We start from the raw sequence: 12,628 nt of genomic DNA, 5'->3' as shown, positions 1-12,628 counted from the left end.
GTCATGTGCCTTTTTAGCAAGAGTGGCTTCCGTCTGGCCACTCTCCCATCAAGCCCAGATTGGTGAATTGCTGTATAGACTGTTGTCCGTCTGGCATGTTCTCCCAGATAAGTTATATGTTCAGCCAAAGAACTCTGTAGGTCTGTCAGTGGTCATGGGGTTTTTGGTCACCTCGTGACCAAGGACCTTCTTGCCCGGTTGCTCTGTTTGGTCAGAGTCTTGGTAGTACCAAATGTTTTCCATTTCCCATTGATGGAGACCACTGTGGTCTTGTATAGTGTGTGGAAAGTTTCAATTTTTTTTACCCTTCCCCAGATATACAGTACCAGTCAAAAGTTTGGACACACCTACTTATTCCAGGGTTTTACTTTATCTGTACTATTTTCTACATTGTAGAATAATAGTGAAGACATCAAAACTATGAAATAACACATGGAATCATGTAGTAACCAAAGTGTTAAACAAATCAAAATATATTTTAGATTCTTCAAAGTAGCCACCCTTTGCCTTGATGACAGCTTTGCATCCTCTCAACCAGCTTCATGAGTCAGTCACCTGGAATGCATTTCAATTAACAGGTTGCCTTGTTAAAAGTTAATTTGTGGAATTTTTTAACTTAATGCATTTGAGCCAATCAGTTGTGTTGTGACAAGGTAGGGGTGGTATACAGAAGATAGCCCTATTTGCTAAAAGACTAAGTCCATATTATGGCAAGAACAGCTCAAATAAGCAAAGAGAAACAACAGGCTGTTACTTTAAGACATGAAGGTCAGTCAATCCGGATCATTTCAAGAACTTTGATTTTTTTTCCCAAGTTCAGTCGCAAAAACAATCAGTGCTATGATGAAACTGGCTCTCATGAGGACCTTCACAGGAAAAGAAGACACAGAGTTACCTCTGCTGAAGAGGATAAGTTCATTGGAGTTACCAGCCTCAGAAATTGCAGCCCAAATAAATGCTTCACAGAGTTCAAGTAACATACACATCTCAAAATCAACTGTTCAGCGCAGACAGAGGCCTGTAGGTGAACGGATGATCTCTGCATGTGTGGTACCCACCGTGAAGCATGGAGGAGGTGTGATGGTGTGGGGGTGCTTTGCTGGTGACACTGTCTGTGATTTTATTTAGAAGTCAAGGCACACTTAACCAGCATGGCAACCACAGCATTCTGCAGCGATACGTCATCGCATCTGGGTTGAGCTTAGTGGGACTATCATTTMTTTTTCAACAGGACAATGACCCAACACACCTCCAGGCTGTGTAAGGGCTATTTTACCAAGAATGAGAGTGATGGAGTGCTGCATCAGATAACCTGGCCTCCCCAATCCCCCGACCTCAACGGAGATGGTTTGGGATGATTTGGACCACAGAGTGAAGGAAAAGCAGCCAACAAGTGCTCAGCATATGTGGGAACTCCTTCAATACTGTTGGAAAAACATTCCAGGTGAGGCTGATTGAGAGACTGCCAAGAATGTGCAAAGCTGTCAAGGCAAAGGTTGGCTACTTTGAAGAATCTCATATATAAAATACATTTGGTTTTGTTTAACACTTTTTTTGGGTCACTACATGATTCCATGTGTTATTTTATAGCTTTGATGTCTCCAGTATTATTGTATAATGTAGAAAATAGTACAAATAAAGTAAAATCCTTGAATGAGTAGGTGTGTCCAAACTTCTGACTGGTATTGTGTGCCTCAACACAATTCTCTCAGAGCTCTACGAAGAGTTCCTTGCACTTCATGGTATAATGTCTGCTCTGACATGCACTGTCAACTGTGGGACCTTATAGAGATAGGTGTTTATTTTTAAATCCTGTCCAAACCATTGAATTGGCCACAGGTGGACTCCAATCAAGTTGTAGTGACATCTCAAGGATGATCAAAGGAAATTGGATGCACCTGAGCTCAATTTGGAGTGTCATAGCAAAGGTTGTGAATACTTACTGTAATTGTGTACCCCACAATGTCTCTCGTGATGGACCGACCCATACATATTGTCACAGTTAGGCCCCAAAGTTTTGGCCTGTTCCCATACTGTAGCCTATGTGCTGTCGTAGCCAAATCTTCTATGTTTGGCATGAAAATGAACTAACACAGTGAGGAGTTGGTTAAAGCACAAACAGACTGAACCACCACCAGGTTACCAATGTTCATCTGTTCCTCATGAATGAAGACATGAAATTAACGAGGTGCTGTATGTGTCTCTCGCCCAGAGTATGCATGAAGAGGGCCGCCACGTGGAGGAGGGCAAGGTGTTCATCGCCACCCAGGGCTGCCTTCAGAACACGGTGGTGGACTTCTGGAAGATGGTCTATCAGGAAAACACACACGTCATTGTCATGACCACCAAGGAGATGGAGAGAGGACGGGTGAGGGCATAGAAGTAGAATTACTGGGTCCAAAGTCTGGTCCGGTGATAAAGATATCATCTATGGAACCCATGGTGGGGATCCCAGTTTGCTCTTTCAACAAATACATAAAAATATGTTAGACATTCAGAATTTGAAAAAAAGATGAAAGGGGGGGGAAAAATGAGTAAATGTATTAGAACAGGCTATTAAGGACTATTAAGTCCATGTAATGTAATACTATTTCTAAGGATGAAAGTCTCCCACTGACACCATCTCTGTTTAGAAGTACATCAGTGGATGGGGTGCATGTATGGACAGATAGATGCTTATCAGAACTGAACTTCAGGAGGCTAGCAATACATTGTTTGGCTAACCCCCTTCCTCCTCCTCCAATCCAAAACAGCTGTTGTCAGCCCATCTCCGGGATGACCAGGATAGTATGACAGCTAAACCGGTTGTAAAACTGCTTGAGAAAAAAGCGGGGCCTTCTAGATTGTGTAATGCTCCACTTTTCCCTCGACAGAACAAGTGTGTGCGTTACTGGCCCGACCTCAACGCCACTAAGGAGTTTGGGAAAGTGAGTGTGAAGAACGTGGAGGAGTGTCCGGCTCAGGACTACATCCTAAGGGAATTGGAGGTGACGCGTTTGGACAGGGTAAGACAGCCCCTGTAGTGACCACATACATTTAAGGAGGATCTTTATAAAATTGGTACAGTTTGGTATAGCACAGTATATTTCACCTTAACTAAGTCCACTTGTGATGGGGGGGTTGGTTGAGGTTGATTTCTGGTTGTATAAATTAATATATAATTAACAGGTACTACATAGGCCATTTCTGAGTGACCACCGTACAATTTGAGTAATGCACTACTTGCCAAGCTCAACTTCGCTTCCCTTCGTTGAATGGGGGTGCCGTGTTTCATTGCCCCAACGCGTTCAAAGGACGGCTGACTGAAAAGCCATATACGGATTGACCATGTCTCCACAGCCAAATTTATATGGTTTGCGTGCCCTGCTGAAGGACCCTAGTATTGTAAGTATTACCAGAGATACTGGAATATAATGACCTCTGGTATAATTTAGCTAACGATTTTAAATTATGTTATGTAGCTTGGTAGCTATCTTGTGATGAAGCTAGGCAGGCTAGCTAAAGTTTTAGTTAACGTTCGAGTAGCTAGCTAATTACCTCATTACAACATAGTTAGGTCGTAGCTCATACTAGTTTATTGTGTATTGTCTGGATACTGTTGGTTATGTCAAGTTATCATTTGATCATGTTAGCGAGGAAGGCTAGCTAGCTAATGTTAGTCTACAAGTCGGATTTGCGATTCAGTTCGTAGCACAAGTGTATTCTGTATTGTCTAGGGCAAACTAAATAATGGATGCAGCTGTGGTGGTAGCTAACTCATGTCTGAGTTTGACATGAGTTAGCTGCAGTGAATTAGGAGCAACAAACCGTAATGGCGCCATTGGCCTAAATCTAATCCAATCTGGGAGCTACAGTCAGTCTACATCTGTAAAGCATAGAATTTGGGTTTCCACTAGTTACCACAGCCACAAAGTCAAAATTGACTATAATAACAATTATTAAAAACAAAAATGAGCTTAATGTAAGGTTAGGCATAAGGTGGTTGACATTGCTCGTCCAAATATATATTCTTAATTCTATTCCTTTACTTTAGATGTGTGTTTGTGTTGTGAAATTGTTAGATACTACTGTACTGTTGGTTGGKGTTAGAAACACATGCATTTCGCTACACCAGCAATAACATCTGCTAAACACGTGTATGTGACCAATAAAATTAGATTCTGAGGTTCGCAGTGTGGTTAGGTTAAAAGAAATTGTAGAAATGGGCAGGGTTTATGACTTTGTGGCTGTGTTAACTAGTGACAACGTATAACTAAATTGACCCGAGTTACTGCCCTGATGACACAGACGGCTTCATCAACAACGTGCTATGTGGAAAGTTTTATTCAAACATACCGTTTGATAAACTAGTAGGTTAATTACCCAGCCAAGCAGATACAAATAGTGCAGTCATTTTGGTTAAMTGCATTATCAAAAAGCGTTGTCCTTTATAACAAAATGTAATTTACCACTTGGCTGTCTATTGTATCACCCTGTCACAGGCCCTCCCAGTCAACACCACCTCATAAGATAAAGGACATTGTTTATGAGGATTGCCTGCTGCAGTTGTTTGAGAGATTCCCAGATTTGCAGCAGAACATGCAACATAGAGAAGACCAGCAAGGGGACCCTCAGCATCACGCTGACATGCCCTCGCTGTGAGCATTCCTATAAATTGAACAGGGCGGACACTTGAATCAGGTTGGTGACATTTTACCTGGTCAAAGGTCAAAACAGTTTTGAGTTTTGTCCCAATTCACCTTCATAACTTCGTCGAACCAGCCTGATCGCTGCYTTTACCATTCTATTTCACTTCACATATCATGATATCTGAGGTGAAATGGAAAGGGGAACACAGCGATCAGATTGGTTCCACCATGCTAATCATAACCACCATTGATAATCTAATCAGTGCTCTGTATGTTTGTGACCGACCAGTATCTTTGAGGGGTCAGGAGCTCATCAATGCTGCGACGCCCATCAATGGGACACTGGCATAGACCTTACTTCTTGCCTCCTCGCCAATGGTCGTCGATGGGGCGACAAGAATTAGGTAGGTTTAGTATGACCTGTTCAAACTTCAACATAGTCTATGTGTGTTAGGATAGGTGATATCTGACAAACTGCCGTTGGTAATAGAACAGTGACTCTATGTATGTGTTCATAGAAACATGTATGGAGCCAGCACATGGAGACTTGCAAGATGACGTGATGAAGACTGGCTGATGTCTCTAAATGGACCTGGCACTCTGCATAATTTTTTTTTTTACTAGACAACTTTTACTTGTATTGTCTTTTTTTATTATTGGGTTGACTGGTGTCAGTCAGTATGGGGAGGGAGAAACCCTATGTATTCTGCACCAGGATCAAGGAACTCCTGTTGTATACGGGACACCACACAGGAAGGTACTCTGACATGTTTTGCCAAGGTAGTCCCATTACCACATGACAAAATGTGCCGATAGGCACAATATCTGTATCGGCTGGGAATGACAATGAAAGGTGTATTTTGTTATACTGTATTTGCACAACACGGCTTATATTGTATTATGTAAAGGGTTGTTTATTCTACATGGATCTGTAACTTTGTTTAGAATATCTACATAAATTCAACAYTTGCATTCTTCTCATATTACTCTGAAGGCTACTGACCTATTCAATGCTTCCTCCGGCATCTCCTCATACATCTATCTGCCTGTAGTTATTGAACTCATCCTGCAGGAGGTTTGTTTGTGGTTATTGAGTGGGAGGAGCAGCGCATGAGAGGTTCTGACAGATGGGTGTGTCTCGGTGGTGGCAAGGACACACCCAAGAAACACCCACGTCACGTTTGGTTTCTGATATGGCCGCCAGCATTTCTTGAGGAGCATGCCAAAAAAACAAGGCCAGATCAGCAGATTCAGTTCCTTATTAAGTTCCTTTTTCTGCATTGTGTCATAAGGGCCCGATTCAGACATAGGAAATGTACCCCTTTCCTACGCACTTCTTAGTAGTTGGTATTCAGACTTGTAACCAGGTTTGCGTGTGTGGCACCATTGTGCGCACTGAATACATTTAATTCAACCCCAGAAAACGCCCAATGGGCGGCCTACCTATTTGAACAGGAAGTTTTTGTTCAATAGGTTTTTCTGTTCATTTAGCTGATCGAGGATGTGCAACTTTGAAGGGGATGGGGTCCACAACAAATCTGAACTTGGGTTGCTGTGGCATCGCGGGTCTCTGTACCGACATACATACAGTAGCAACACATGCAGTCGGAGCTGGCCCTAGCCTTATGGGGGCCCTAAGCTAAATGTTGTTGGGGATGGCCCCCCCACCTTGCGAGCAAAACATTTTAGCAACCCCCTTATTGACAGCAGCGAGGTGTGTGTTTATATATATATATATATATTTTAAATTTCCTGCAATTCTACACTTTGTCATGGGGTGTAGAGAGAATGTGGCAGTCTTAAAGGAAGTTTGCTGCAAGTTTTTCACATTTTGCTATAGAGCAGAGGGGAAAATGAGCAGTTTTACAGTGAATGTTTGCTGTGTCTGATATGAGTGAGAGTGACTAACAAAATAAATGGGGGGCTACCCGGTCGGTAATTCGACCACGATTACTACAATTTTAGATAGCTGGCTAAACTAATTTACCAATTAAAACATATTTAGTGGGTGTGAGTGAGTGTCAGAGACTGACATGACAAGAGGAACTGCTGACGCATAACCACATTTTGAACTTGAAGCTTGTGTATTCTAGTTCTCAACGCTAATTTGAGACCCCGACTGAGTTAATAAAATGATATATACAGTGAGCTCAAAGTTTTGGGCCAGTGATACACTGTCAAGCTTGTGACTCTACAAATTGGTTGGATGTGTTTGCTGTTTTTGTTTCAGATTATTCTGTGCCATATAAAAATGAATGGTAAATAATGTCACTTTTATTGTAAATATGAATAGAATAAGTTTCTAAACACTTCTACATTAATGTGGATGCTGACATGATTGCGGATAATCCTGAATGAATCGTGAATAATGAGTGAGAAAGTTAGACGCCAAATATCACCCCCCAAAATGCTACCCTCACCTGTTATTTTCAGAGTGAGATCTTAGCATGTTTTGGGGGTATGATGTTTGTGGGTTTGTATCTCTCGCGCAACAATATTCATGATTCATTCAGGATTGTCTGTAATCATGGTAGCATCCACATGAATGTAGAAGTGTTTATTTACAATAAAAGTGACTCATGACGCATTATTTACAGTTTCTATTGGGCACAAACTAATCTGAAACACAACCAACACAAACCAGCAAATGCATCCAACAAATTTGTAGTCGCAAGCTTGATGTAGTTATCACGTGCTATGAATATGGGACCAAATACTTAACATGTTACTGCTTTAATACACATTTAAGTGACTAAGTCCCAATACTTTTGGTCCCCTAAAATGGGGGGGGGACTATGAACAAAAAGTTATTTAATTTCTAAACTGTTTACCCTGTATGGATGAAAATACCCTCAAATTAAGGCTGACAGTCTGCACTTTAACCTCAAGGTCATTGTATCATTTCAAATCCAAAGTGCTGGACTACAAAGCCAACTCAACAGTTGTCAAAGATGCTTCAACAAAGTACTGAGTAAAGGGTCTGAATAACTATGTAGATGTGATATTTCAGTTTATTTGTTATACATTTTCTAAAATGTCTAAACCTATTGTGTGTAGATTGATGAGGGAGGAAAACTAATCAATTTTAGAATAAGTTCTACAGCATAACAAAATGTGGGAAAAGTTAAGGAGTCTGAATACTTTCTGAATGCACTGTATATTTTGACTTAAATTTCAACATATTGATACTATCAAGTATGAAGGGAAGACCCAGATGCAGATCACGTCGAAAAAACAATGTGTTTGTTCAAACAGGGGAAGACAGGCAGGGGTCAGAAAACCAGAGGTCGGGCAATGGTACCGGATGGCAGGCAGGGTCTGGGTAAGGTAGAGTGGTCAGGCAGGCAAGCTCAGAGTCAGGACAGGCAAGGGTCAAACCGGGAGGGCAAGAAAAGAGAGACTAGAAAAAGCAGGAGCTGAGACACAACGCTGGTTGACTCGAACAAACAAGACGAACTGGCAACAGACCAACATAGAACACAGGTATAAATACACAGGGGATAATGGGAAGATGGGTGACATCTGGAGGGGGGTGGAGACAATCACAAAGACAGGTGAAACAGATCAGGGTGTGACGGTACCCATCCCCTCTCGGGGCGCCACCTGGCGTCCTACCTGGGCGCTTACCTGGTTGACCGGGGAGTCGTTGAAAATCCGTGATGAGGCCTGGTTTCAGGATGTCCCTGGCGGGGACCTAGCACCTCTTCTCCGGGCCAAAACCCTCCCAGTCAACCAGGTACTGGAACCCGCTGCCCCGAGGTCGAACCTTCAGGAGATGCCTCACCGTGTAAGCCAGTTGGCGGTCGTTGAGACAGGGGAGAGGGGTGGGCATGGAAACAGGAGACAAAGGGCTGTGAGACATAGGTTTGACTCTGGACACATGAAAGGTGGGGTGTATACAAAGGGTACGGGGCAGCAGAAGACGAACATCAGAGGGACTAGTAATTTTAGAGATGGGAAACGGGCCAATAAAGCGGGGAGAGAGTTGGCAGGATTCCACCCGGAGGGGCAGATCCTGGGTGGGTAGCCATACCTTCTGCCCGAGACGATGCCGGGGTCCGATTGTGATCCGCTTGTCATCGATACCTGGAGGTGGTCTTGAGGAGGGCCGACCGGGCTCTCCAGGTACGACGACAGGCGGACAAATATCTGGGCAGAAGGTACGCCGACGTCTTCCTCCTGCTCGGGGAAGAGCGGGGGCTTTTACCCCCAGGGAACATTCAAAGGGTGATAGGCTCGTGGCAGAGCAGGGAAGGGTGTTGCGTGTGTATTCCACCCACACGCTGCTGGCTCCAGGTGGTSGGGTTGGCGGAGACCAGGCAGCGTAGAGTTGTCAAGGTCCTGGTTGGCTCGCTCCGACTGGCCATCGGACTGGGGGTGGAACCCCAAGCAAGACAGGACATCCGGCTTGAAGTTCTTGGACCCCGGCCGATAGGAGAGGGAAAAGTTTAACCGGGTAAACAGCAGGGCCAATCTCGCCTGCCTGGAGTTGAGGCGCTTAGTGGTGCAGAGATACAACAAGTTTTTGTGGTCGGTCCACACAATGAACGGATGCTATGCCCCTTCGAGCCAGTGCCTCAATTCCTCCAATGCCATTATCACCTTGAGAAGCTCCCGAGTCCCCACATTGTAGTTCCTCTGCGTGGCAGTGAGGCGGTGGGAGAAGAAGGTGCAGGGATGCAGCTTAAGGTCCCGTGCAGAACGTTGGTACAGACCAGCACCCACTCCAATGTCCGAAGCATCGGCCTCCACCACGAACTGACAGGAAGGGTCCGGATGAACCAGGATCGGAGCCGTGGTGAAGTGATGTTTAAGGTCCCGGAACGCCTGGTCAGCAGCCGTGGACCATGTGAACGGAACCTTGGTAGAGGTGAGGGCATACAGGGGGGAGGCCAGGGTGCTGTAACCCCGGGTAAAGCGGCGATAGAAGTTGGCGAACCCCAGGAAGCGTTGCAGCTTCACCATGGACGTAGGCAGGGGCCATTCCACCACCGCTTTCACCTTCTCGGGATCCATCTTGACACTCTCAGCAGAGATGATGTAGCCCAGAAAGGGAATGCTGGAGCGATGGAACTCGCACTTTTCCACCTTAACGAACAACTGGTTCTCCAGAAGGCGCTGGAGAACCTGCCGGACATAGAGCACATGTTCTTGGGGGGAGCGGCAGAAGATGAGGATGTCATCAATGTAGACGAAGACGAACCGGTTCAGCATGTCGCGGAGAACGTCATTCACCAGAGCCTGGAACACGGCAGGGGCGTTGGTGAGGCCAAAGGGCATGACCAGATATTCGTAGTGGCCGCTGGCCGTGTTGAAGGCGGTCTTCCACCCGTCCTCTCGTATCCGCACCAGGTGGTTGGCGTTAGGTAAATCCAACTTGGAGACCACAGTGGCCCCCTGGAGCGTCTCGAAAGCAGAGGAAATGAGTGGTAGCAAATAACGGTTCTTTACAGTGATGTCATTGAGTCCCCGGTAGTCAATGCACGGGCACAGGGTCTTGTCCTTCTTCTCCATGAAGAAGAACCCTGCGCCAGCGGGAGAGGAGGAGGGACGGATAAATCCAGTATCTAAGAAGTTCCCAATGTAGTCCTCCATAGCCTTGATTTCAGGTCACGACAGCGAGTATAGACGCCCCCGGGGAGGCGTGGCACTAGGGAGAAGGTCAATCCCGCAGTCATAGGGGTGGTGCGGCGGAAGGGAAGTGGCCCGGGACTTGCTGAACACCTCCCGGAGGTCCTGGTACTCCGCGGGGATGGCGGAGAGATCCGGAACCACCTCCGAGGACCCAGGAAGACGTCCCGGGGCAGGTTGCGCCGACTTCAGATAATGGACGTGGCAGAACGGACTCCAGCCCATGATGGCACCCATAGACCAGTTGATGAGTGGGTTGTGTCGCTGGAGCCAGGACAATCCCAACACCACAGGAATCTGGGGGGAGTTGATGAGTAGGAACTGATTGGTCTCGCTGTGATTCCCTGAAACACGTAGGTTGATGGGAGTGGTGTTATGGGTGACCCGACCTATAGAACGCCCGTCCAACACTCTAACATCCATGGGAATGGAGAGGGGCTGAGTGGGGATGTTCAGCTTGGAAGCCAGTGTGGCGTCCAAAAGGCTCTCATCGGCCCCAGAGTCGATGAGGACCCAGAGAGATTTGGACTGATTTCCCCACAGCAGAATGACATGAAAAGGGGTGCGAGTAAGGGAAGCAGAAAAGTTCCCCATATTGCCCACCAGAGTACTCGCTCCTTGGTGAGCATGGTCCTTTACAGGGCACGAGTACACAAAATGACCAAAAGTCCCGCAATACAGACAGCTCCTTGTGCTGATCCTGTGTTGCCGTTCCGCTGGCGACAGCCTAGCTCTGCCTAGTTGCATGAGCTCGGGAAACAGTACCCCGGCCTGTTCGGTGACTCTCGAGGAAGGTCGGGAAACCTCGGGTGCTCTCGGCCACAGGACCGTCGGGGACTTCCGGGATGGCTCGGAGGTGAGGTGGAATCCCTGGACGTGCGAGTGACGTCGAATTCTCTCTCCAGCCATCGTTCCCGCAATCGCCCATTTATGTGGATGGTCAAGGCGATGAGGGAGTCAAGATCCGTGGGCAACTCCCGAGCCACAAGCTCGGCATTAACCCCCCCGAGACGCCGTGCAGGAACATGTCGAATAATACTTACGGGTTCCACGCACTCTCCGCTGCCAACGTGTGGAAATCCACCACATAGTCGGCCACTGTGCGGGCATCCTGCCGGAGCTGGTTTAGCTTCCAGGCAGCTTCTCTCCCGGAGAGCGGGGCATCCAAAACCTTCCTCCCCTCTCCCACGAACCCCTCCAGGCTCACGCATATGGTTGGCTGCTGTTCCCATGTGGCAGTAGCCCAGGTGAGAGCCCTTCCAGACATCAGCATTATGAGGTAGGCTATTCTGGAACTATCCGAGGTTGAGGAGGGCTGAAGCTCAAAAATGAGGACACTCTGAGCTAAAAACGTCCGACAGGTGCTCCGCTCTCCATTTAGGCGTTCCGGGGGAGGTAACCAGGGCTCCCGGGAAGGGGTTACTGAGGGAAACCCCACCACCCCTCCACTCAGGCTGCCCCCCAGCCAACCCGCGGAATTGCTCCCGCAGCATGTCCAACGCCCAGTCATAGCGCTCAGCCAACGTTTGGACCCCCTCCATCAGCCCACAAAGCAAATCRGCATGCCTACCGGACGGCAGTCAGGGTAAGGCAGAGGTCGGTAATCCAGATGGGGGCAAAGGTACAGGTCGGCGGTCAGGGGCAGGCAGGCGGGCTCAGAGTCAGGACAGGCAACGGTCAAAACCAGGAGGGCCAGAAAAGAGAGACTAGAAAAAGCAGGAGCTTAGACACAAAACGCTGGTTGACCTGAACAAGCAAGACGAACTGGCTACAGACCAACAGAGAACACGGGATAATGGGGAAGATGGGCGACACCTGGAGGGGGATGGAGGCAATCACAAAGACAGGTGAAACAGATCAGGGTGTGACAGAAACATGCGTTTAGAACGGTGATATATGCGTTTCCCAAAATTCAAGGTCAGAATACATGTAGAGAGAAGTGCATAAAAAGGGAAGGAAGTTACATTTATTCGTGTGCAACTGAATTTCCCCTCCCCAGGTGAACACTGCTGAAATAGGCCTGTAAACTGTAGTGCTACCTCTCTCCATCTGTAGAGGGAGCTGGTGCGGTATATCTGGCACTACCAGTATCTGAGCTGGCCTGACCATGGCGTGCCCAATGAGCCTGGGGGAGTGCTCAGCTTCCTGGAGCAGGTCAACCGCACGCAGAGCGCCATTCCAGACACCGGGCCAATTGTGGTCCACTGCAGGTAAAACAGACAGAGGGCATACATTGTGACAGATGGCACGTATCAGATGCAACAACTCTCCAAGCCCTACAGACATAAAGGCAGTTATTTTAGGGCCTAAATGCATGTCTGTTTGTGATGACTGTTTGGGAGAACACTGTCATGTGATATGGAAAGATA

The 12,628-nt window shown here is 46.9% G+C and overlaps 2 protein-coding genes across 6 annotated transcripts in view; both read left to right on the top strand.

Annotated features, from left to right (window-relative positions):
* LOC111976610 (tyrosine-protein phosphatase non-receptor type 11) overlaps positions 1-12,628 on the top strand; it is a 63,611-nt gene that overhangs the window by 41,213 nt on the left and 9,770 nt on the right. For all 4 annotated transcript variants that reach the window (XM_024005575.2, XM_024005572.2, XM_024005574.2 and 1 more), the window contains exons 9-11: positions 2,213-2,368; positions 2,874-3,005; positions 12,315-12,469. In XM_024005575.2, the coding sequence (XP_023861343.1) occupies positions 2,213-2,368; positions 2,874-3,005; positions 12,315-12,469 (443 nt within the window). The remainder of the gene's footprint in view (positions 1-2,212; positions 2,369-2,873; positions 3,006-12,314; positions 12,470-12,628) is intronic.
* LOC111976612 (uncharacterized) lies at positions 3,047-12,321 on the top strand. Of its 2 annotated transcripts, XM_070448111.1 has the most exons (4): positions 3,047-3,384; positions 4,482-4,680; positions 4,918-5,032; positions 5,147-12,321. In XM_070448111.1, exon 4 carries the CDS (start codon positions 9,180-9,182, stop codon positions 9,996-9,998), a length of 819 nt encoding a protein of 272 aa, XP_070304212.1. In that variant the 5' UTR covers positions 3,047-3,384; positions 4,482-4,680; positions 4,918-5,032; positions 5,147-9,179; the 3' UTR covers positions 9,999-12,321. The 2 variants fall into 2 exon arrangements, with proteins under 2 accessions (XP_070304212.1, XP_070304213.1); XM_070448112.1 differs by lacking the exon at positions 3,047-3,384 and having other exon boundaries at positions 3,439-4,680.

This window comes from Salvelinus sp. IW2-2015, linkage group LG17, assembly GCF_002910315.2.
Source record: "Salvelinus sp. IW2-2015 linkage group LG17, ASM291031v2, whole genome shotgun sequence".
NCBI lineage: Eukaryota > Metazoa > Chordata > Actinopteri > Salmoniformes > Salmonidae > Salvelinus > Salvelinus sp. IW2-2015.
The sequence above is the reverse complement of the archived record's forward strand: the minus strand, read 5'-3'. Positions and strand labels throughout refer to the sequence as shown.